This window comes from Suillus fuscotomentosus, assembly GCF_016647785.1.
Source record: "Suillus fuscotomentosus strain FC203 chromosome Unknown F5891scaffold_239, whole genome shotgun sequence".
Classification (NCBI taxonomy): Eukaryota; Fungi; Basidiomycota; class Agaricomycetes; order Boletales; family Suillaceae; genus Suillus; species Suillus fuscotomentosus.
The window spans coordinates 20,705-46,040 of NW_024539751.1; the positions used below are offsets into that span (position 1 = coordinate 20,705).

General features: G+C 46.9%; 1 protein-coding gene across 1 annotated transcript; it reads left to right on the forward strand.

Moving 5' to 3' along the window:
• Nucleotides 1–16,877: 16,877 nt before the first annotated feature.
• On the forward strand, nucleotides 16,878–20,034 carry F5891DRAFT_1200490 (uncharacterized protein; the record flags this gene model as incomplete). The annotated part of the gene is made up of 5 exons (XM_041368826.1): nucleotides 16,878–17,591; nucleotides 17,750–17,878; nucleotides 17,939–19,405; nucleotides 19,466–19,619; nucleotides 19,679–20,034. 5 exons carry the CDS (start codon nucleotides 16,878–16,880, stop codon nucleotides 20,032–20,034), a joined length of 2,820 nt encoding a protein of 939 aa, XP_041216736.1.
• Between the last annotated feature and the right edge of the window lie 5,302 nt (nucleotides 20,035–25,336).

Consider the following 25,336-nt stretch of genomic DNA (forward strand, 5'->3'; position numbering starts at 1 on the left):
GGCCCAATAAGATGCTGGATGACAGTGAACATGATGTTATGTTCATTCCATTTTTATCTATACTAGAGGAAATTGAAGATATAACTCATAGATTTAAACTGGTTGCTATATGTCACCGTAGATAGGCTGAAAGTTACCACAGGTGATTGTACTCAGCTACGGCACTATGTCAATTTTAGGGGTTTGCCATGCAAGACACAAGTAGTTTAGAGGGTCTGGTAAGAGTTATGATGGATTTCTACACACCACAAAGGGAAAAATAACAATAAAAGTGTACTGATGTAACAGGTTTGCGCCATACTCTATGTACGCGAGGTTTTGGACCTCAGAGTCAACAATCGGCATCCGCAACATCTACAAGATCACAGATGCCATAAAAGCCATCACCACGGCAATGATAACGCCCCTCGACGATGCTTGTAGACTGACAGCCGCGCTCGTGCTGGTAGTAGTACTAGTAGCAGCGACGACTGGTGGACATTGCGGAGCAACAAGCTGCTCGCCGTATGTAGAGGCAACCCAAAGGAGTACGCCGTTCGTCCATCCGAACCCAGCCTGAACGGTGTATTCACCGCCACCACCAGAAGCGTCGACATTGAGGTTGGAAAACTTCTCAAACATCTGCATTACACGTGAGTATGTGGTCTGAAGAATCAGATTGAGAATGACGGACGTTACCAGTGTTGCCGACGCTGTCGGTTATATTTAGCTCACTAGTTGGAAGCTGGGGCAGCAATCCTGGAATTGAACCACCAGTGGCATGCCTGAGGAAGTCTCAGCGTGCTTCAATGAAGAATATGTATATCCCGCTTACCAACTGCAGAGCACGCTAACGTAATATCTGTTAGCCAGCTCGCGTTGAAGCGTGTCCCTCCACCCTTCGCCCGCAGTGGCATTTCCGCCATTGATCACAGTACCGCTTAACTTGTTGATATCCGCCGCTGGACCAGTTGCGGTCGCGTTTTGATTGGTTTGTGATCCGAGGATCGGTTGACCAGGAAGTTGAGCTTCCGTAAAGCCAAGCTGGCCTGCCGGGACGAGATCATATGTAGACTGATCAGAGCTGGGTGTAGGCAACCCGTTGGTAGTAAGATTAGACGGAATAGCCTGGAGTGCCTGCAAGATTATGTACTGCAGTGGAGGCCAACAGTTCGGGGCGTCCCTGTAATATACGTGTCATAAAATTTGCATGGAAAAGACATAGAGAGCTACCATTGCAAGCCAGTCCAATCGACAAAAGTGACCGGAATTGTACCATTGTACTTGTTCACCGCCAAGTTGACCGCTGCGAAGTAACCAAATGCATTGGATTGAGAAGCGAGGACTTCGTCGGGGATGATGCCGTTCCAAACAGGATAGTAAGTTGCGGCCGTAAATATATCGTTGCGGGCATTCGAAGTCAGGTTAAAGTCATAAAAAGCGAGCTTGGCTGGGTCCCAAAGGAGGTCCAGGATACCCTCACGAATACCGGCAGCGACCTGGAGATGGTTGCTTGACGCAGTCGCATTGGACGTGCCGTAAAGCTCAGCAAGAAGCAATCTGGCCTTGTCTGTCATCCCAAAGTTCCCATCAACCAAAACGCACAACAACAAATTGACATACACAGAATACTGTTAAGACAGATTGGGATGTTGTTCTTCACATTGAGCGAGCGCAGGCCAGGGTTGCCAAGCTGAGGGATAGCCTCAAAGCGTGAACTATAATCCCATCCGGTCTCAGCGCCAGATGCAAGCTCGCTGTAAAGCTCGGCAGCCTGATCATCTGTGAGGGGCGTAGAAAGAGTTGGGTCATGAACAGTCAGATAATCTAAATATTGGCACATTGAGAAAAAAGGTAGGAGAGTCGGATTCACCAGAATAACCCACCAGTGAGATATGATTCGGGTCGAGGAGCAGTGTTGGTGACTGCATAGTGTGCCATCATGTAGGTTCGGTTGGTGTATGGGCTTGTGACGTTAATTGTACGATTATTTGCCCACCAGGCAAGCTCAGCCTGCACAGATCTTCAGAATGTGTACTCTACAAACGGAGTAGACTACTGACCTCAGCCAAAGGAAGAGCACGTTGTAGAATCGAAGTATCTCCAGTCACGTTAACATAGTCATACACCATCTGTGTCACGATTTGATGTCATGATCACATCGAAAAAATCTAAATCTCGGCAGAACTCACATGGATAAAGAGAGGTGGTTGTGACCGGTTCAAGTCTATATCACCAACAATGAGATGCGCCGACTCATTCAGGACGATCTACTCACAATAGATACGACCACCGTTCGGAATGAAACCGAAGTCCTCGATCTCATCCATGAAGTTTTGCAAAGTGGTGTTTACAGTTTCATATAACTCTGATTGAAATAGACCCTGAATGATCCAGTAGCTGTCCCAGTAATCTGTCGAAAGCCACCAGATATCATCGATATCCACCTGAGCAGAGACACAGAGAAACACGAACATTGTTCTCTAAAGCGACCACCAGGAATAACGAATGTATGGTTCAGGGGAATGAACGAGCCCTCGCACGTGCCGCCGGGGTAATCGTCACAGACAGCAGACTGGTTAGTACTACGGGCAAGCTGAGTCCAGTAACCATGAACAGTTTGCGCAAACGCCTTCAACAAAGGGTCCGTCACGTTGTTGAGGAATGCTGGAGTAGGATTGAAGTTCGTGAGAGCGGCAGCCTCCAGTTCAAGACCTTCTCCAAGGAAATCGTTATCAACAAAATTCACAATCTCCCCTTCGGTAGCCGTCGACAAGTTGAAGTTGCTGAAGTCTGCAAGAACTTGCTGAGAGGACTTGCCGGTTGGCTTATCCACGAAGGTCTTCGGGTCAGAGTACACCTGAGCGATATTGACTGTCTGCAACAACTGAGCAAAGATTAGTACTAGGACCCTCAAAATCATTGTAGACTGAAACGTACTGAACCAGCGCAAAATATTTGACCAATGCACCATCCTTGGGTTGGGGGTAGTGGTGCCTGCGCGGGTAGAGTCGCGCCTAGTGATGCACTAGGGCTAGCTACCGCTGTCGAAATGGTCAATGTTGGCAACGCGGTGCCAGGCGTAGTGGTGGTACTACTGATAGTAGCTGCCAATATGGTTTGGACAAGGCCGGCGACGACCACAACCTTCAAGCTCGACACCATCATGAGCGCGGGATATGTATGTCCTAGTCACCAGCGGCGCGAGCAGCGTGACGAGATGTCGTAGAAATACCAGGAGCTCTTGAAGCCTGCCACGACGCAGCCTAATAATCGCCAGCTCATGGGAGTTCTTATAGGCCGCGCCCTCCGGAGTCCCATGCACAATAGCGCTACCCTGGCTACAAAACATTGACAAATCCTGGCATTGTTGATGATGCCATATGGATCATAGGTCTGCTGACTGGGCCGGCGTCTTGCAAATCTCCCACAACACTTCAACCCGCAAGTACATTTCTCAATTCTCATCAGATGTCCGTTAAACTGCCATGAAACATCCGAGGACATCGCTAGGGGAATTTTCCGAGTGATGGAGTTGGGTACAGCTAACAACGATCGTACGTTACAGAATTAATATTGGCGCGGAGTTGCCCGTACGCTTCTAGTTAGTCACTCATAATCATAATGTGACACACTCATTCCGCCAGCAAATTCCCCATAGTGCAGCATATACCAATGTATCAACTAGCCAGCAAACCCGCGACGCTTATGAAATACAAAACGCTTCAACCCGCCCATCTCATAGTTCAGTGAAGAGTTGTGCACGTGGACGTACCTGAAAATCCCTCAGCTGGCGACAGCGATGGAGTCGGGCCGAACTTCATCAGGATTCAGAATGGAAGTTCTCGTTCACCGGTAAAGCTACAGAAAAAGATGCCGAAAAGATGTCGGAGGAAATCTTGACAACCATGGTCGAATGACGTTTTACTGTGATCGGGAGCAGGCGGCTTAGATCGGGTCAACGAGACCGACAGCATCGAGGAAAGGGTAAAACTCAACAAGTCGAAGGCTACCAAGGGTGCGTTTATTCAACAATAGCACCTTGATACGGCGACAGCAGAAATAGTCAGGTCTAGGTGTATATCTCATTACTCATTCCCTCGTCAATTAATAGCTCCAAACCGTTAAACAGATCTTGGAAACTCAACAGCAAGGTGCCATGTGCAATTTGAAACATCCCGAAGGTCTTCACCGATCGATTGATACACGTACGCTCAGAAAGAAGTATCATTCGTCACGGGAATAGGTCAATGACGTACTTACGGATGCACCCTTTTAGCCCTTCCGCAGCCTATCAAGCATCCTAAATCCTCATCTGGCGTAGTGTAGTTGCTTCTCGAAGCTCATACACCTCAGCAGACATGATATTAATGCTACAACGCACCTGCCCCCTGAGCAGAGCAGCCCCAGCGTGAAAAGCCCACTCTCTGTTCAATCGACCATCAGCTTTTCCGTGTGCAGGCCTTCGCCATATGCCATGCTCTCGAAGATGATTTGTCTCCAGATGCTGATGGTGAATTCTTGTGCCTCTTCTTCCAAAACCTGTTCATGGATGTTTAGTGAATGAGAGGTACACCAATTATGTGTAAGGCGCACCGGCTCCAGCCCTTCGATAAGCTTGTGAGGCCCCTTATGATCCTTAAGGTGCTCCACGACAAACATGACAAGGTCGTCATCCTCTAGTTCACCGAGATAGTTGACCATTCGGCGGCGTATCAATGGCTCCAGCTTGCGGTCAATCATGGGCTATGGCACATTATTAGCAGGCAGCTTGTGCACGAACAACCAAATTCTTACATCTGAAACACCATCCCACCTGACTTTAGCCTTGAATAGCACCTCCTTATTGTGGGGTACAGATTCCTTGATCATCTGGAGGCGTTCTTTGGCCTTATCGCCTTCGGTGGCGCTAAAGTCAAGCTTAACGAGAGGCACCTTCCGCTTCTTGATGCCCTCTTCCTCCTCCTCTTCCTGTCCAAACACAGTCGGTTTCGTGTCCTTGGGAATAGGTTCTGCCTTGACAGGCGGGGGATTCAGTGATACGCTAAGCTTGACTGGCGCACCGTCATCAAGAAGCATGCCTGCTTTCCGCTGCTCTTCGGCAAGAGCTTGCATGTCCTCCATCTGGCGTGCGAGGAATTTCTCAGACTCGACACGAAGATTCTCTGTCTCACGTTCTTCATAGATGCGGGACTCAGAATCCGTTGCTTCCTCTGCAGCAAGCCTACGGGAACGAGTCTGTCTCCATCGTGTTCTGGTAGACTATGAGCGAAATCACGGAGCACAAACTTGTAAACGCACCTGTCGACGTAAAACATTTCATCACTTTCGTCATCATCCCAAACATCCAAACGAGCTTGCATCTCAACACGATCCCGTTCTTCTGCCTCTTTGATTGCGTTCTGACGAGCTATCGAACGCTCCAGAGCTGCTATACGAGTGCGTTCTCGAGGCTCGTAGCGACGTTCGCGCTAGATTGTGAAGGTTAGTATGATGATTCTACCTGATGAAATAACTACTGCGACTTACGTCCCGGAAAGAAACCTCCTCGTCTCGCCGCCTGGCTTCCTTGCGGTCCTTTTCAAGTTCCTCGTCTGTCTTTCCGCTCTTGCCCGGCATACTCCGATCATCAGACCCCATTGCAGCGGCACCATCTTCGGCTTTTACAAACCCCACAGGTTTGCTGTATCCCTGAGCATCCTTTCCACGGGGAGCTGATTTACCAGGAATACCCTGCGGTGATTGTGGGGTTTGTGGCTTTCCCCATTCGCGGACTTTCGGTCCGCTCGGGGTAGGTGCAAGCTGTGGCATGGCATCACGAACATCACGTAACTTTTCCCGCTCCCGCTTTGCGGCTCGTTCACGAAATTGAGCGATTTCAGATATGACAAGACCACGCTGTGTCTCAGGAAGATCGGCTTCTTGAAGATCGTGTAGATGTGGTGGGATAACATATTTTTCTTTGTCGAGGAGACCGTTGTTGGCTGCTTCTTGTGATTGTTTATTGATCTCGGCTACTAATTCATCAACCTTGATTTTTGCTTGTTGCAACATTGTCTCATCGGCCTAAGCGCATGATTCGTTAATTCATCGACGGTCAGGTAAGGAGAGTGGAGAATAATTACATCAGTTTTCATTTTTTGTGCAGAGTAGGCATCCAGAAAAAGCTTCGTCTTTTCATCGGCTTTGATCTGGATATTCGACGTAGGCTTGAAAGGAGATATATATACAAAGCACGACGCACCAGCAATTTCTTGTTCGCGCACCCATCCTCGAGTGCCGGTAACTCAACACCCTGCAAAAGAGCAAGACATCGTAAGGCAGAGTCAGGATCTTCAAACTCAGCAAATCCAAAACCCTGGGGCTTGTTCGCTGGGGTGATAAGGCGTTTGAAGGACTTGACGGGGCCACACGCCTGGGAAGCCGCTGTAAGCGATTGACATGAGAGGATTTGGACATCTGATCCTTACCACAAGAAGTCTGTTCAGAAAGCTATCGGTGACACCGCCAGATATTGAACCGACGAACAGAGACGTCAACTTCTGTGCTTGAGGAGGGACAAAGCCCTGGTGAAGCATCTGTTGCTGCTGTGCGAGAGCCGACATTGAGGGCCCCTGGCCGTATGATGGCAAAGGTGGACGCAGACCAAGTCCTAACCGATTTGGAATGGGTTGCATTTTGATTGAAATGTATCTTGAAGTAACAGAAACTTTGCAATTGATTCTTTGGAAGAATCAGTAAGACTCTGTCAGAAAATAATATTAAGACGCACAATTGAGATACTCTAAACGTTTTGATAAACAGTCAGAACAGTAAAGCAGAGTAGGAGAAGGCAGAGGCTCGAGGCAAGCTTGCAGCTAGTGGATGTCACCGCGTAAGTAAGCGCTCGTTGTGGTTCGCGTGAAAGGGCAGCACCCGACATTTCCCACGCTCTTTCGTCTGTAAATCTAGTTTCCTACATCGTCCTGCTTCAAGTCGCGAGCGCAATGGTCCTCTTCTTCACTTCCACTGGTAAGTCCTTCTATCATATCAAGTTGCGGCAATACTGATATCTGATATAGTGGTTGATCCGCCAGTAATGCTTTACATGGGCAAGGATATGTCAGAAATTCCTAATTTAGATTTCAACGCCTTGTAAGGCATTTCAAGGTTCAAAGGCAAAATGGCCTTTGAAATGGGTTTAAATAATAGAGTCGTACTTAAAATTGCCATAGAAATGTAGTTAAAATGGCATTGCAACAGATTGCAACGGGCCTTGCAATGGTACGGCATGTTGCAATTTGGTTGCCATATTGTTGCAATATATTGAAATATAGCAAGATTCCTTGCAAATTCATTTCAAGAATACCTCATTGCAACCACTTTAGGAAATTTGCGACATAAAGTAGAGAGTGAGCCCAGCAACACCCATCACACAACACACTGAAGTTCACCATACCAGATCAGACGAAGATTTGATCAAATATGCATGGCCTCAGGATGTGTGGTTCCACGTCGACAAGCTGTCCTCTGCGCACGTCTATATTCGCATGCCACCGACCATGACCTGGGACAGTATTCCCCAGGCGCTTTTGACCGATTGTGCGCAGCTAGTGAAAGCTAATTCGATCGAAGGTTCGTGAGCATATTCAGTTCATCTATCTCCCGACGATCGATCTTTGGATGTGAAGGAAATAAGAAAGACAACCTCACCATTATTTATACTCCTGGGAGTAACCTCAAGGTAGGTCCACCACAATCGCACGTACTTGCCGTCCACCTGAAGATGTTCATACCAGAAATCCGGAGACATGGCCGTCGGTCAGGTGTCATTTCATAGTGACAAACAAGTACGTGTGCCTATATCTCGATCATCGCTGCCGACTAAATGCTGTTGTTTTACAGGTCAAAAGAGGTTCTCAATTTCCCCATTCAATCGTTTTTATTGCTCAATACCCCCTCAGTTCACATTCAAAAGCGAGAAAATGTAATTGTAAACCGTCTTAACAAGACAAAAGTCGAGAGGGATGTGGATCATGAGCAAGAGCGCGTAGAGCGCATCAAGAAAGAGAATGCAGAGAAAAGAGTCATAGCTGCTCAAAACGTTCGCTTCACACTATCTCGCTTTCAAATCAAACACTAATTAAGAACACAGAAAAAAGCTGAAGCAGAGCTAGCCAAGGCTAGAGAAGCGGAGAAGGCTTCCCGTTCCTACGATTTGTTATTCGAAGTCGAGGAAGATCCTGATGCACCGAAGCTGACTGGGAAAGCTATCGAAGAGGACTTCATGTAATCGTATAAACCTGATCCAAGTGCCCGTCAACGATATTGTGCTCTCTTGAGTCCGTCGTAATATACCTGTATGGACTTATATATCAGGCAAATTGCCTCCTGTGATATCGGTAACCGGATAGTTTTGGGTCCTCCTTTCGAAGTTCTGGCGCCTGCCTAGACTCAACCAAAAAAAACTATGACCATACGTTTTGCCGCAGCCACGATCCATACAACAGGGGAGGACGCAGACGATCGATCAGTATCATCTCAAACGGACTCAGATTACGCCGAGGAAGACAACAACTTTGAAGATTGGGTATCAGATCAAGCGCAAAATCAGTCTTGCCGGTCACTCTTCGAGGACAAGGCCTTTCCTTCAGCTGCTGCTGCTCGTGCACACGATAAGGATGTCCATAACTTTGACTTACGCACCATAAGCGCGAAACTGGGTCAGTGTCGAAGTTATCGTGAATTTTCAATTAGTGACGATCAAGCCTAGAACTGGACCTTCATCAACGCATACGATTAATCAACTTCATCAGAAAACATGTGCGATTTTATTCGATCCCTCACGTGTCGTCGACTGATGCACAGCTTCAGGCACCTACATCAGAGGATATCGGGAACCTAACAGGGGCGGAGACTTTTTTCTCTTCAGATGAGTACCTGATCCCACAGATCGAAGATGATCCGCTACTTCGTGCGTATCATTATGTCTCCCTTATCCTTTGTACAATGCTCAGTCATCCAAAGAACTAGAAATGGATGACTGGTCAGACGATGAAGACCTCTCCAGTACTAACCAACGCCCAACACCACCCGCTGATCTACCAAGCGCGCTTCGGCAGATGCAGCTCCTTGAGAGGAAGCTCGCACAGGCTCATCGGGACATGGCAGAATACCGCTCACTCGTTGGTCAACAGTTTGACGCGGGGCGTTTTGCAGAGATTATCAATGAACCGAGTTCTTCATCAGCAGGACCGTCACCGCGAGACGACGACACCCATTATTTCTCCAGTTACTGTGAAAATGGTGCGTAATTTTTCAGGGGTTAACATCTTAATATCTCATATATTGTGAAAAGACATCCATGCTGTTATGATCCAGGACAAAGTTCGCACTTCCACTTACGCGTCGTTCATTCTCACAAACCCCATCCTATTTCGCGATGCTGTCGTACTCGATGTCGGATGCGGTACTGGGATACTCTCCCTCTTCGCCGCCAAGTCAGGGGCAAAGCACGTTTACGCAGTCGATGCAAGCGACATCGCAGAGAAGGCTGAGCAGATCGTCAAAGAAAATGGGCTAGAAAATGTCATCACGTAAGACCATCTGCTAGTTTTCCCTGTCCGCTCTCCATGATTTCTCACGCAAGCCCAGCGTCATTCGTGGAAAAATTGAAGAGATCTCCCTCCCGGATGATGTCGAGCACGTCGATATCATCATCTCCGAATGGATGGGTTACGCATTACTGTATGAATCCATGCTTGACTCTGTACTGCAAGCGCGCGACAGATTCTTGAAACCAGAGAGAGGCGTCATGGCCCCGAGCCAGTGCAGGATCATGTTCGGGCTCTGTGAAGGTAGTGAAATCTTGAAGGAGCGCGTAGGATTCTGGAGTGATGTTTACGGTGTGTATCGTTCTGTTTCATCGTATCGCATGATTCTCAAAATACGTCGCAGGTTTCGATTTGTCGATCATGGCAAACAATGTTTATGAGGACGCCATCGTCGACGTCGTCGGGCCAGAATCAATGGCGAGCGAACCTTATCTCCTCAAAGACCTCCACCTAAAAGACGTCACATCCCGCCAACTTGACTTCACTTCCCAATTCACCCTCGTCTCAACTACCCCAAAACGCACCAAGATTCACGCGTTTGTATTGTACTTTGACACGTTCTTCACGACGACGGGCGAACCAGTCCCTCCTGAAGTGCCCGTCAAGGTGACAAAGGAGGGTGATGTGACACTCGCTGAAGTGTGGCCTGTGGGCGGGAAAGCACCCCCGCAACGCCGTGCAAGCACGGGTCCTGGTCTCAAGCAAAAGGAGGATAGGAGAGTGACGAGCTTCAGCACAGGGCCTTGTAGCCAGCCAACGCACTGGAAGCAAACAATCTTCCTTTTAAGAGATCCGATCCATGCAGAAGACGGTATGTTGCACATCTCCATTTTGAATCTATATAGCTCAGGCTCAAGGAATACAGGCACCATTGTGACAGGGTCATTCTACTGCAAGAAAAGCGCTACTAACTCCCGCGAACTTGATGTGGAGATCCATTATTCTGTGAGACAGAATGCTGAGACAACAGCAGTTGGAGAGACTGTGGTTCAGATATATAAAGTGCGATGATATTCGTTGCTTGCTGTAAAATATCGTATACATGTTGCTGTCTGTAGCCCCAAGTTCGTTGCTGACTAGCACATGATAGTATATCACCTTCGAGTTCGACATTGCGCCCAACCAGAATCTACAGATATGCGATAAATGACTTTGAATTGGAACTTACATCGAGGAATTATTATGTAAGACCTTACGCATCTAACAAGGAACGTTCTAGGCTAATTGTGCGAGCTTAGTCTCGAGGACAGCGAGGATACTATCACTGACGGGGTTTTTCAAAATGGGTATTGGGTTTCAAAATTCGCTGATCATCATATCGCAAGCTACGCACTGCACAAAAATATTCTGCGATTTTAGTTAGTGTTCTCTAGTGTCTATAGAATACAACTGTGAAGATCCTATAGAAAACATCGAGCAGTTGTGTTCACAATAAATCATCCATTCAAATATGTCACACCACTGAATGTTAATGATTGTAATGCTACAATCTATATACTTTGTCAAACAGGACAAAAACTATGTGAAAACAATCTCTGTCCTTATACAAATGATGCTTACCACTGCGATTTCTATATCATGATTGAGTGAGGGCAGAACCATGTTATCAGTGAAGTTGTTGAAAGAGTGGATGCTGCACCGTGACTATAGTGCAGCATCAATTATAATCTCCGCTCAAAAACTGTACATCGAGTAAACAGGGGAGGTGTATCTTATAGCAGCCTCCAGATGGGCCAACCTGGTCATCACTCACCAGCGCAATGACCTGGACTGTGAGTTTAATCCTCGTTGGTATATATCCTACATCCAGTCTTTGATTATACACTTTCGTGAACATACTCACTTTCAATCTATTACTATCATATCCTTTCCACTTAATGCACATACATACATTTAGATTTACTTACTGTGGATAGCTGGTCTATATAATGTACATGCACGAATCCGTAGAAGCTTTGATTTCCTTCGAATGCTCGTTCAGATATCGAGATTCAAAATTCTGCCGAGCGTACCGTTGCGGAGCTATAAAACTCCAGTGTGACATTGCTGTGACAAATTTTGAAACAGCATATCCAGTCCCTGCCAAACTGACATCGCACAACCAGATTCCTTCCACTGCTCGAACATCATCGCAAAAAAAATCAGATTTCACCTGGGTGTGATAGAGCACGATTTTTCCCACAGGTCTGTCAAGAAGCGGAAAAAAAAAACCTCTTGACGAGTGTGCTACGCTTCAAACATTGAAAACCTTTGAAAAACCCCGCCAGTGATAGTAAACCCAAATTAAAACAGGGACTCGGCCGTGCGCATGAGAGTGGTGGGGCCCCACCCCCAGTGAGAACTGGACCTCACTGTATTGACGGAAAACGGCTGAAATATTGATGAGCCACAGACGTAAGATTTCTGTAGATGAGCGTAGAGAATGGGACTTATAGTCAATTTTCTAGCGATGCTGTTCGACGGAGATCTCACGATTTCGCACCGATTCTCGCATATGATATTTCCGTCGACTATCGTAGATTCTTAAATGTAGTCGTATTGCACAATGAAACTACGGAAATCACATGAAAACGACGCTAATATACATTGCGAGAACAAACAAATGACACCGCAAAAATGAAATATACATAACTATGCTACCTGCTGCAGTCTGTGCACCTGGTCCTCGCCAGCAACCCACCTGATGTCAACCGCTGCACCCATGGTGGATGCCAACTAGTATAGGCTGCCAGAAGAGATCTTGTTGATGATGTCGACTGTATTGCTGTTCCATATATTGTCCTTGACCTGAGAAAAAAAATGTAAACAGCTGTATCAGGATGAGTGCTCATTTAGTTGAGTTCATTACCAGCTTCAGCGCGTTGGGATCATAAGCCTGCAAGACATAAATCAATCATGTGAAACATGTAGCATAGGAGTACGTACCAGCTGCTTCTCTTTAATCAGGCCAGACCAGTAAATCCTGAAATTGGCTGACGAGCCATTTGCGACAATCTGCTTCAACCATCGGTGTGCGCAGAGTGACCTAAGCCCAAAATTCCAGGTCAAAGGTTGATACAGTGTTCTAGATCGACACATGACATACCTTCCGTTCTTCGATGTACTGGGTCACTGCAGGATTTGGGACAGTAGATTCGCGTTTTCGCTCAGCAAGCTTCACACTGTATGTACCCAAGTCAGTGCCAGTTTGAACAAGGTCTTTGAAGACTTACAGAGGGTTCTTGATTACGGGGAAGGAGGTCTACAATACCATCAGTATCTGTGAACATAATACAAGCACGAGTTGGCGACTTACCATGGTCGCACATGTTACTTATACAGGTGTTTCTGTGTCCTCGGTGCTCATGTCGACAGTGTCATTGCCATGATTGAGACGGTCTTGAGGAGTGGTATCTGCTGTGTTTGCACAGTGGATGAAGCTTCCAGAGAGTTGCTCGCGTCATGAGTAATCGATAATCAGCGAAACACAGGGCACAGGAAGAGACACGGGCCCAGGACCAGATCAACCTGGGATGAAGCCATCGTACTAGTATGTAGTTGAAAGTAAGGACACGCGTTGTGTACACTTATCAAGTTAAAAACAACACAAACAAGTGACAAGTGATTCGAATTTCGCTGTGTTCAAATGATTGATTGACCTATGTTCGCAAAAATGTGCAAGACAATATTGACAATATTGTGTGTTTGCTTCTTTTGATCGAGATGACGCACATCAACTTTCTCGATAATATGCTGAATTCACGATTTGCGTAGCTTTGACAATATTTGTAAATATATCCATCATTTTCCATCGATATGGTGAGGTCCGGTTCTCACTGGGCCCCATCCATCAGGAAAAGCCTCCTAAGCTAATTAGAAGATATTAGAACTAATTAGCACCAATGCTTCGTTATTATGTCTAAATTAGACAAATTAGAGCATTAGCAGATTTAGCTCAGTTATTTTACCCCCTGATAAAAACACGAGAATTAGAAAGAATTAGAAGTTATTCAAAAACATTATCTTAGACTTATTGCTATTGTGTTTGATTTTAGATGAGGGATTCAACCGAATCAGACAGTGTTACACGAAAAAGACTAATCTTTGATTAAAAATGGGTATATGGGTAGGCTAATATAAAGAACGGTGCGTGCTACGACCAACATGGTATGGATAACAGGAATCAGCTTTGCAAATCGATATTGTGCACTATGGATACGAGTGGGGGATAATTTACTAGTCTTCCATCATATTGTCAAGGTCAAGTAGCTCGAATGCTTCCAGTTCACTAGTGTGGTCACTGGCATTGGCACCGCTGTACCTCAACTTCCTGCGTGCAGAGTAAGCATCGAGGCAACATTTGCAAAGGGGAACTCACTGTGCAGCATCGTAAATATCGGCCATCATACAGTGGAATTTCGTTGGCGCATCCTTCTTCAGTTTTTCCAGGAACCTGACGTGGTAGTTGTACGTCTCGCTGAACAGGTTTCCCGTGAAGTTGAATTTAGATGGTGCGCCTTGCGACTTCCACAAAAGGGCTGCATACACCTTTGCAACGAGTTAAGTGGCATATTCGTACAATGAAGACAAGTACATTACCGCAGTTGCAACCAATGCCAGTAAGGGGATAGGAACTTCAGGACACTGTGCTTTGTTGTTGGTGATTTCGATGAAGTGTCCTGCAAATTTGATGCCGATGGACTTCTGGTTGTAAAAGAGCTGCCAATACGTTAAGAATATCAGAAGTTCACCCTGGTAGGGCTTCTTCCTGACGGGTGAAGGATCGTTGTTGATCTGATTAATTTCAACGTCAGTAATACAGGCAAAAGGAGATATGTTGATCCTATGTCGAGCTTCAAAACATAGATGTATGCGAGCTTCTCCAACAGTCTTCTCGCTTTTGCGGTGTCCTTGTGTCCGAGGCGAAAGTAGCCATTGGCATTTGTGCAGGCTTCTTCCTTCAGCTCACGACGCATTATCGGAACACGAGCATCCACCTCGAATGATTGACAATAGTTAGAGGATGATTTGGAGTTGCGCAAGTTGAACTTACCAAGCTACAGAGCTTTGCCACATACTGTTCATCCGATTGAAGACATTTCTTGATCGCATGCACGCCTTGTTTCGTGGCAACAGCTATCAATGTTTGCAGTGCGACTTGATTCTTGTCAAGAAGTTCGGGATAGCCATGTACGAAAAAAAGATAACACTTGACTTCCACAATCGCAGACTGAAGAAGTGTGCGAGTCTCTAAGTTCTGATCAAGGAGCTTCACCTTTCCACCTTCTGTTCGAACGAGAGAGGCCATACTTCTAGTCTTCGATGCTTGACTCAGAGTGTCAGAGGTAAGTTTCAGTACAGTCTCTTCATTGTCAGACAGAAATCCTGACTCGCCGCCGGTGGTGGGATCTTCGATAGACTCCGAAACAGCATCATTGACGTCAAGATCATCCCAGGTTGGAGTCTTGGTCATTTGTTTGTGATCTCGCGCAAACTCCGATTTTGAAGTGCCACATGATGCTTCCTGCTTCTTGTCGGTGATGAGTGATGCGACCTTCAAACCAACTGTGAGTTCATACAAGCTTAGTGGCGCAGTGGCTAACCTCATCAAAAAGCAGCATCGCAGTAGTACCTGGGTCTTCATTCTCACTAGCGCCACTGCCAGCACTCTCATTACCACGGTCAGCATCTGAATCACCGGGATTCCAGTCATCCCGATTGTCCTGAGCATTGTCGGAGTCGGCACTGCTCTGTTCACGATCATCCTGAGATAATGCGATGTCTCACATGGCAAATGTTCGACAGAGTTTGGCAGGTCGTTGATAAGGTGGGGCTACTGCACATCATGTGAGACTTCCTTTTTGTTACATAAAAGCGACCTAACCTTGCTTATTAACCACTGCAACTTCCATATCGTCAAGTAAGTCGCTGTCTGCATCCACCGAGTTGCATTGATGCTCTGCCCAAGTTCATTTATGTAAGTGCTGACTCTTATTTCATATAGAATAATTGATGCACTCAATGTTGAAGGCTTTCTTGACTGAGTACTAGGTGCTGGCATCTTACTAGCAGAACCAGCCCTCTTTTTTTGCGCAGGATGGTCGTGGCCTGACCTTTCTGCTGTCTCCATTGTTGCTGTTGCATGTTTTCGTCTTGGTTTATCTTGCTTCCAGACTGAGTCTCAGGTCAGTTTTGCTTTTTATGGTGTTCTTGGTCGCTCACCTGCATTTTCTATAGCTTTTTTCTTGGCCCCACGTGGTTCTGTTGTACCACGACGGTCACGAGGTGTGGTCATTTTTTTTTTGAATGATAAAAGGAATGTCAAAGTAGTGAATGGGAAAGGCTGGGACTAAACGAGTGTGAGTGTCAAAGAGAAGGGAATGGGGCGGAGGATTTTACTAAAGGCAGTGCATTTATGTAGCGGGTGAGGGACACTAATTCTTAGTCTCAGCACAGCTTGGTCTCGGACCTTCGGGTCACCGTCTTTTCACGTCTCAACACCCCTTAATCTCAGCCCAGCCTGGTCTTGGACCTTCGGGTCACTGTCTTTTCACGTCTCATTGTACTGCTCGCATTGTCTCAGCTTCATTGTCTCCTCGCTCATTACCACCACCTTATTACACTGTCTTTTTCTGCCCAATTTTCAGCCAACTGTATCACTTGTTGTCTCAGTTCACCACCGCCATCAAAGCACTAGTCTCGGACACAATCTCTGTCCCTGACTTGCATTAACTTTAGGTGGGTTAGTGCTTGAACTTATTCGTTTGCTCGCTCATTATTTACCACACCTTAAGTCACCTACTAGTAATCCCTTACATCAACTTCGGGTCATCCTCGCTCCTAGCTCGTCCCAGCTTCTTCATCTCCAGGTATACCACGCATCATCTCAGCATCATCGTCTCCAGGTATCCTAACTTTACTATCTCCAGGTATCGCACCGCATGCATTGTCCCAACTTCATCATCTCCAGGTATCGCATGCATTGTCCCAGCTTCATCATATTGTCCCAGCTTCATCATCTCCAGGTATTGCACCGCACGCATTGTCCCAGCTTCATCATCTCCAGGTATCGCACCGCATGCATTGTCCCAGCTTCATCATCTCCAGGTATCGCACCGCACGCATTGTCCCAGCTTCATCATCTCCAGGTATCGCACTGCACGCATTGTCCCAGCTTCATCATCTCCAGGTATCGCACCGCACGCATTGTCCCAGCTTCATCATCTCCAGGTATCGCACGCATCATCTCAGCATCATCGTCTCCAGGTATAATGCATCGTCTCAGCTTCGTCGTCTCTATCCTAACTTTACCATCTCTAGATAACTATGAATATGCATCGGGAATGCTCAGCTTGTGGCCATGATGATCTCACTGTAACCGGTCTCAGCCAACATCTTGCAAAGAGTCATGACCCCCGTTGTCAAGCACTCTACAGCCAGTCGCGATCTCAAACAAACAATGAAGCCGAATTTGCCATGGATGGCGCAGATGAATTTGAGGGAGACTACCATGGAATTTACAATGAGGACGAGTTAGAATGGCCTGCTGAGCAGGCAACTGATAGTGACTTGGATGAGGCGACCGATAATGACTTGGATGATGATTTCCTCTTCGAACCTGAATGGGAGGCACCCTTGCTACCTCATGCTGAGCAAGATCACAGCTTACTAGATGACACGCCTGCCTTCGAACACGACAAGTTAGAGGATGTTCAATGGAATGCTCGTCAGGACGTTGAGGAGCGTGCACAAGGCCAGCATGGATTCGTAGTTGAGCCTTATCCAGATCCATGCACTGGCCAAAGGATTTTACACGATTCAGTTGACCACGCTGCTAATGCGGCATACATGGCACATCTCACAGATGATGAGAACATATACTATCCTTTCACTTCCAAGATTGAATGGGAGGTTGCAAGATGGGCGAAGCTTCGTGGATCGAGTTTGACAGTGTTTTTGGACTTGCTATCCATTGACGGAGTGAAGTATTTGTTTGTTTGTTTCACGAGTATCCAATTAACGGCTAATTCTACTAGGTTGGTGAGCGCCTAGGGTTATCATTCAAGAACGCAAACGAACTCAACAAGATTATCGACCACGAACTTCCGACTGGACGCCCAAAATTCAAATGAGAAAAAATTGTTGTTGCAGGAGAATCTTTTGATGTCTATCATCGTGACATCATTGAATGTATCAAGTCATTGTATGGCGATCCCGACTTCGCAAGATACCTTACATTTACTCCTGAGCACCATTACGCTGATGAAGATCAGACCGTTTGTCTGTTCCATGACATGAATACTGGGAAATGGTGGTGGAACACACAGGTATGAACTCTTGAGCGTGACACCAATTAGACTTCGTACTAACTTATAACGGCTGGCTAGAAAAAACTCGATCAGCAATGTCCAGGTGGAACCATCATTCCGATTATCATCTCAACAGACAAAACACAAGTCACATTGTTTTGCAATAAGACCGCATACCCCATATATCTCACAATCGGTAATATTCCAAAAGACATCCGGCGTAAACCTTCACTTGGCAGTCATATCCTTCTAGCCTATCTACCAACGACCCAACTGGAACACATCACCAACAAGGCTTCATGCTGTCGGTCTATTGCAAACCTGTATCATGCATGCTTGAGCCGCGTGCTCACCCCTTTGCAACATGCTGGATTAGAGGGTGTCAACATGCGCAGCAGCGATGGTGCTCTTCGCTGCTGCCATCCATTGTTCGCGAGCTTTGTCGGTGACTATCCCGAGCAACTCCTAGCTACCGGTATCAAGTTTGGCGAGTGCCCGAAATGTGATGTCGACGCGGACAACATGGGAAGTAATACAGTACCACTTCACTTACAAAAACTCAGTGAGGTGCTGGATGCACTTGCGGCACTCGATCAAGGAAATCTCACCTTTGTTCATGCATGTGCTGCAGTAGGAATCAAGCCCGTTATACATCCTTTCTGGGAAAATCTCCCCTTCGCAAATATTTTCCAGGCTGTCACGCCTGATGTGTTACATCAACTATATCAGGGCTTGGTAAAACACCTTTTGGGATGGCTGTCGGCTGCTTGTGGAGCTGCAGAAATTGATGCTCGTTGCCGACGGCTTCCTCCAAACCATCATATTCGACTATTCAGCAAGGGTATCACCACCTTATCACGTGTAAGCGGCACTGAACACGCACAGATGTGCCGATTCCTCCTTGGCATCATAATTGATATTCGCCTCCCCAACAATCTTAATACAGGTTGTCTTCTACGAGCAGTACGTGGGCTACTCGACTTCCTATACCTTGCGCAATACCTGTGCCATAGTTCTGAGACACTTCAGTCATTAGACGAGGCACTAGATATTTTTCATGCAAACAAGCTCATTTTCATCGACCTCGGCATTCGAAACAATTTCAACCTCCCGAAGTTACACGCTGCTCGACACTATCCTCTGATGATCGCGCTCTTCGGCACAACTGATAATTACAACATGGAGTACACCGAACGGCTGCATATCGATCTTACAAAAGATGCCTACCGTGCTATGAATCACAAGGATGAGTTTGCCCAAATGACTTGCTGGCTTGAACGAAGGGAGAAGATCCTATGCCACCAAAAATATGTTAGTTGGCGACTCGCTGATGGCCACCAGTCTAATCCTTACCATCCACGTCCACCTGATATGACATTCAGCCGCGAGCAAGTCATGACGAAACACCCCAGTGCGAAGGCTGTCAGCCTCCAAAAACTGGTTGAAGATTATGGTGCTACTCACTTTCGCAAGGCCCTTGCATGCTACATTGCTCAGCAGAGTCGAGGCAATCATTCTGCACCTCTCCGTGGTCAAGCACTTGATGTGCTGGCACACGACATCCATTTTCCATTCCACTGACTTCCTGTCTTCCATAACATCAAGTGGCGCTCGGTCGATGCCTGTGACCATGGCGAGGCACGTGTCACCTTGGACTGCGTCCATGCAAAACCACAACGGAGGCTGGGCTCTCGTTTGGTTGCTCACCAATCCAATACAGCTCTGGTGAGGCTCGGTGCAGATACACATGATCTTCAAGGTATGTAAATAGGCACTGTCAGTCAGCATTATATATTACTTACTGTTTACTGAGCCTAGGTTTGCGCGTTGGTCAAATTCAAGTCATCTTTTCCTTACCACCAAAATCAATACCATTGTTCTTCCCGCCAATGGTCCGTGTGCCTACTCACCTTGCTTATGTGGAATGGTTCACACCATTTTCGCCTGCTCCTGACCGAAACAGTGGACTCTTCAAACTCTCGAGATCTCTGTGCGGTGGTGACAGAGTGACGAGTATTGTATCGGTGGCGGATATCGAGCGCAGTGTGCACCTTATTCCAAGATTTGGCGTCACGGCCCCGCGAGACTGGACGAGTGACACAGTGCTTGAGGATTGTGACACCTTCTGGTTTAACCCATACATAGATCGACATACTTTTTCAAAATTTAGATAATGATCGCTAATCGTTGAAAAATCACCTCCGAAATTATCATTTTTAGCATCCTTAGCTGTAATTATCCGAATGTTGTACCTTTATGTGAATTTTAGCAAATTTATGGAAAATTGCCTTAGGAGGGTTTTCCTGATGTCCTCGACCAGACGTTTTGGGAAGTCGCACGAATACTTTCCCAGGCTCGCTAGATGTCGCGGTTTGTCGAAAGGCCTAACTTGGTACAAAGCCGTGGCTGTACTTCTTTTTCTGCCTCAACGCCAGACAGCTCCTTGGGGGTTATCATCACACTGGGTTTTTCACGCGCCACCAGAGCTGGCATGAGAGCCTGAGCAAGCGTAGCAGGCAAGAGTCTCGCATTATCCTGAGCATGTCCAAGTGGCTTGATTGCTGTAAGTAATATAAGCTCCTGGACCACCTTGTCCTTGTTGTAACACCATTGGTTATAATACCTACTTAGTTCGGTCAAAAAGGAAACTTGCCAAACGCCCGAGCTGCTGCAACAAAGTATTAGCGAACGTATCTGGATTCTGGTGCAATGAAACTCGCCTTTACCGAAGCCTTCCGCAGAGTTGGTAACATATTCAGACTCATATCAGCGCAGACGGCCAAGGCATGAGTTATACAGTGCCAACTCCAATCTCTATATCGAGTCAGGTTCCGGGTCGACTCCAGCAACCAGTACTAGTGCGGCTGCTAAGATTCTCGCGTCCTACATATAGCCCCCACACTCACTATGTGATGTTGAAACTGCTGATCTGCAGGGCCTCACACTCTGGTCCTTTGCTACGTATATGACTTCAAATCTATCACTTAGATTTGACTACTCCGACCTGCCAGCCCGCACACCGGAGAACATGGACCTCGCACAGATCATGGAAACCACTACTCGAGATCTGACAAGCCTTTGTAGACGAAGGAAGGTAGTGCCTGCTAATAGGAATGAAGTGCCCTTTCAATTTTTAGACTGAGTCCGGACATTCGATCTTCACGCGTGGAAATGTCAAAGGAAGCGTTATCGCACTCAAAACACGCCTCCAGATTCACACGAGTATCTACTTATGGTTCGAGGAAGCATATGTATGTGGTGTTCCTATGCGCAACTTTCTGAATTAATATCTCATCAACGCCATAGACGCGGTCGTTAAGCGATACTTCCAGTGTGAACGCTTTGTCGGAACGATGATCACTGTCCGATATCTACGGTTGTTTGAACTTTTGAACCTACTTCAATGGACTGATGTTCGCCCTTGTAACTTTAAGTGTCATAATGATTGTGTTGGCATCGCTTCGAAGGTGTCATACTACTAGATTCACTCCAAGAACAAATGGTCCTGCCGTACGCGCAATTTGATTAGCGCCCAGAGCGAGTATAAGAATAAAGACTCGAGCCAACTCTCCAGCACTTCACGATGTCGAACCATCAAGCGCTTGTCGAAGCGCTCTTGATGAAATCAATTCTTGGCCAAGAGCTCGTGGATACAAAATTCCACGTATTCTCAGGCCGCTCAGCACATCTACGTAAAGTCATCCGACTCCAAGACTTGTCCGCCAACGACATTGTCCTGACAGCACGTTCCGTGTTTTTTGCCGAACGTAAGTTTTTTTTTCTCATGGAGGTGGTGAGCTCGCTCATTAAAGTTGACAAGTATTGTCCAGGACGGGATCACCTGACGCCACATTTGTCGACTTCGATGGTGGCTCAGAATTCGAAGATGGAATAGCACTTGATGACTACGGATACACATCTGACAGCGATCTTGAAGATGAAGAAGAGGAAAAAGCTAGTCAGACGCCTCCCAGCGATGTGAGTTCCGTCCTCAAGGGTAAGTGATTCAAACCGATATCAGCAACATAAATCTTCATGCCTTTTGCAAGGAAACATCAGTGAATCAGATGATGATGACGACGACGATGAAGACGACGACGACTTACTGGTTGTGGCAGACACTAGATCCGAAAGCGATGCCTTGACCAGCCCACTACAAGCAGAAACGCCTATCGCTCCTACTCCAATTCAACATAAACCACAAGCTGTCAACTACCGGAACATACTCGTGCGAGACACGGCCTTCAGGACGTAAGTTACATGTTATCACAATTGTGGCGGGCACTTGATTTCGTATATACAGATTGAAAGCGCTCTTGCTGTATCTGTATACGGACAAAATCTCCTTCTTCCCAATCAAGTCCCAGGGACTGCCCAGAACTGATGTGGAGACCCCAAACCGTAGCACTTCGTGGCCTTGCTCACCGAAGTCGATGTATTGTTTAGCCTCCAAGGTTCGAGTCAATTTACCTGATACTCTCCACACATCCTAAGACACAATTGTCAGGTTCGACTCGACAGCCTTCGCGACCAAGCTTTCCATGCCATACGTAGCAGTTTGGATGCGAAAAATATTCTTCAAGAGCTTTCTTCATCATTTACATCCAGGTCGGTCTTTTTTTGATCATGGCATAGCACAGTGTTAACCAGCTTCGCGGTGTCAGGTATCCCGCAATCCTGCAAATGAATGTAGAAGTCCTACTCCAGCATATCGCATCTGTTCCTGTCATCCAGAATATCCCTGCGCTGCTCAGGAGGATCATCGACTCACAATTGCCCCATGGAGCAGACATTATGATTAGTTTGTACCAGAAATTTCTGCTGCAGCACCATCCTACGGCGCTTGCACTTGCAAATGCGCCGATTGAGCCTCAGAAGACTACCATGGCCAGTGGCTTGAAAAAGAAAGGTATTAAGAAGGGCAAAAAATAGTGCCTGGTGTAAATTGCATTGTATGTATTGTGTCTATGAATATCGCTGTCGATCTTGCTGTCGCAATAGATTGCTTTTTTCCTTCCGTTGTGTGCCCGGGGCCTACGAATTTGAATCAGACTTATGCAAACATGAGCCATTGAAATACGCTGTGATTATTGTAGTCATTGACCGCTCTCATTCCTCTAGCAATTCTTTCACGAGGATATACAAGTATAGGTAACGCAAGTGTATACGAAGTAATCCTGTTGATCACAGTCCGCGCCAATGACCTAATTTCTTCCCGAGGTCAATTCAGCCACTCCTTTCCGACCAGAGCATGTTCACAAGACCATCTTCGATGCATCAAATACCCTTCATCTCATTATGGCATCCGCTGCCAGGAGTCTGGCTCTCCAAGATTTCGTCAAGGATGAAATTATTGCCAACGAGGGCGTAAAGGTGGAGCTACAGGACAATGGTATACTCAGTGAAGATGTTCGCAGAAAAGAAGTTCGTGTGATTTCGGGTACCATTGTGATATATGGCAGTTGTCTTTATACCCATTGTTACTCTTGTCTGATTCTAACGGCTTCGCTGTCGCCGATTTTGATGATTCTATCAGACTTCCTAACTACGCGCATTCAACTGTTCATAATGTTATTCTACAGTTACTCGACATCGGTTGAGTTATTTGCTACTCATTCTACCTTTCAGACGCAAATAGACATGTGATGTCGATGTATTGGGACTCGGGACGTCGTTGCACGAATACTTGGCTGTAGCTACATGTGGAGTCCCAGAACCTCCGTCCAGTGCCGAAGGAAGCTGTGGCTGTACTTCTTTTCTGCCTGACCGGGATGATCCTGATTTATGCGGCAAGTCAGAGTCACGTGCGCGTGTTGATGGGAACGCGTCGTCACTGCCTGAGTAGGTCCACAACCGCCCATCAGATTGATGGATGGGCTGCCACAATATTTGCGCCACATTTGCCAGGCAGATATAAGGGAAGAGGAAGCGGTCGCTCTTTCTTGTTTTCTTAGTTTCACCAGTCCCATCCACAACACCTAGCGTCATGTCCCCTGCCGGCGAGACAAGCACATCGTTTACTCCACCTCGCGCCAATGCACCAGCTCATGGTGCTAGCAAAATAGAATCCACTCCAAACAGCCGTGGGGCTGCCGTGGTGAGCGAGAACATCGGCCTGGTCGGTGTCAGGTGCGCACCTTTCTTATTTGTATTAAGTAGTACCTAACATTCCATCAAGGGTTAGGGACATCCGTCCATGGATTCGGCGTGACATTGAGCAGGTTAAGCAATGCAAGGCAGACGCAATGCTACAAGCCCTCCTGCAGCGGGCTTCTTGCGCTTCGGAGACTAAACAGCCTGAGCTCCTGCAAAAGTGCCTAAAGGCAGTTCTTCCGGTTTGCAATGGACAGGTCTCCGCTAGAGGCATACACTCTTTGGGTATTGAGACAGCCCTGAAAAATTAGTGAGCGTCCCCTTGCTGATCGGACGTTTTCCTGCTCACAATGATTGTAAGCGCTGGTCCAGGAGCAGAAAACAACTTCTACGGCCCCTTTATAGAAGCCACCAACATCGCGCTCGCTTGTCTTGAGGAGATCAAGGTTGACGGGATGCGGGCTCCTGTCCCCGCTGTAGACATGATCTGTCAGCAGAACGACATGCCCATGTATCAAAACCACCAGGACGTGAAATCAATTCGGAAACCCGACTGCGTCATTCTTCCTTTGAAGAGCGCATGTGCTCCTTTCGAGGATGAGAAGGGCGGCAAACAGGGCAAACAGAAGCGCAAGGCTCACATGATGAAGAATGCGCTGTCCAAGCCGCCAGCATCACTCCCCTGGGAAGATATTCTAGCTTGCATCGAGTTCAAGAGAAAGACGGCAGGGAGGAAGCCAGGGATTCAACCGCTGCCGCCCTCTTCGTATCATATTAAAGACTATGTTCCTACCAAACCAGAGTATTTGCCGGTGGATCATCTCAAGGCTGAAGATCTGGCGGGAGGTCCTACGCAGACCCCAGCAACCCAAACGCCCGACACTGCACGTAAGTGATTGTATTATTGATTACAAGATTAAACTAACTCGGCCGAGCAGCAGTTCTATCTTCCGGCCTGAATGCTGCCCAGTCTTCCCAGGGCGGGTCTAGTTCCAAGCGTAAGGCCACGGACACTTTGCAATCCGCCGCGAAAAAACCCAGGGGCGTTTCCGAAGAGCCTGATGTGACTGTCCAGACAGGTCTGTATGCTGCTGAAATGTTTGTGGCCAATCTTGCCGTCAGTTATCTAATCAATCTTATCGTCGTCGGTGGGTTCGCTCGGCTGTCGAGATCAGTCTCGTTCTTACCACAGCTTTTTAGACGATGTTGTATGGATCTGGTATTATGATCGCCAGGGCATTATCCAAAGCTCAGGCATCAACTTCATTCAAGATCTCCCGCGATTCATGGTGTTATTGTACGCTTTACAACGCTTTGAGCTCCACGATTGGGGCCGAAACAAGGACTTCCTCCCAGTTCAAGTTGAGAGGAAAAAATGCTACG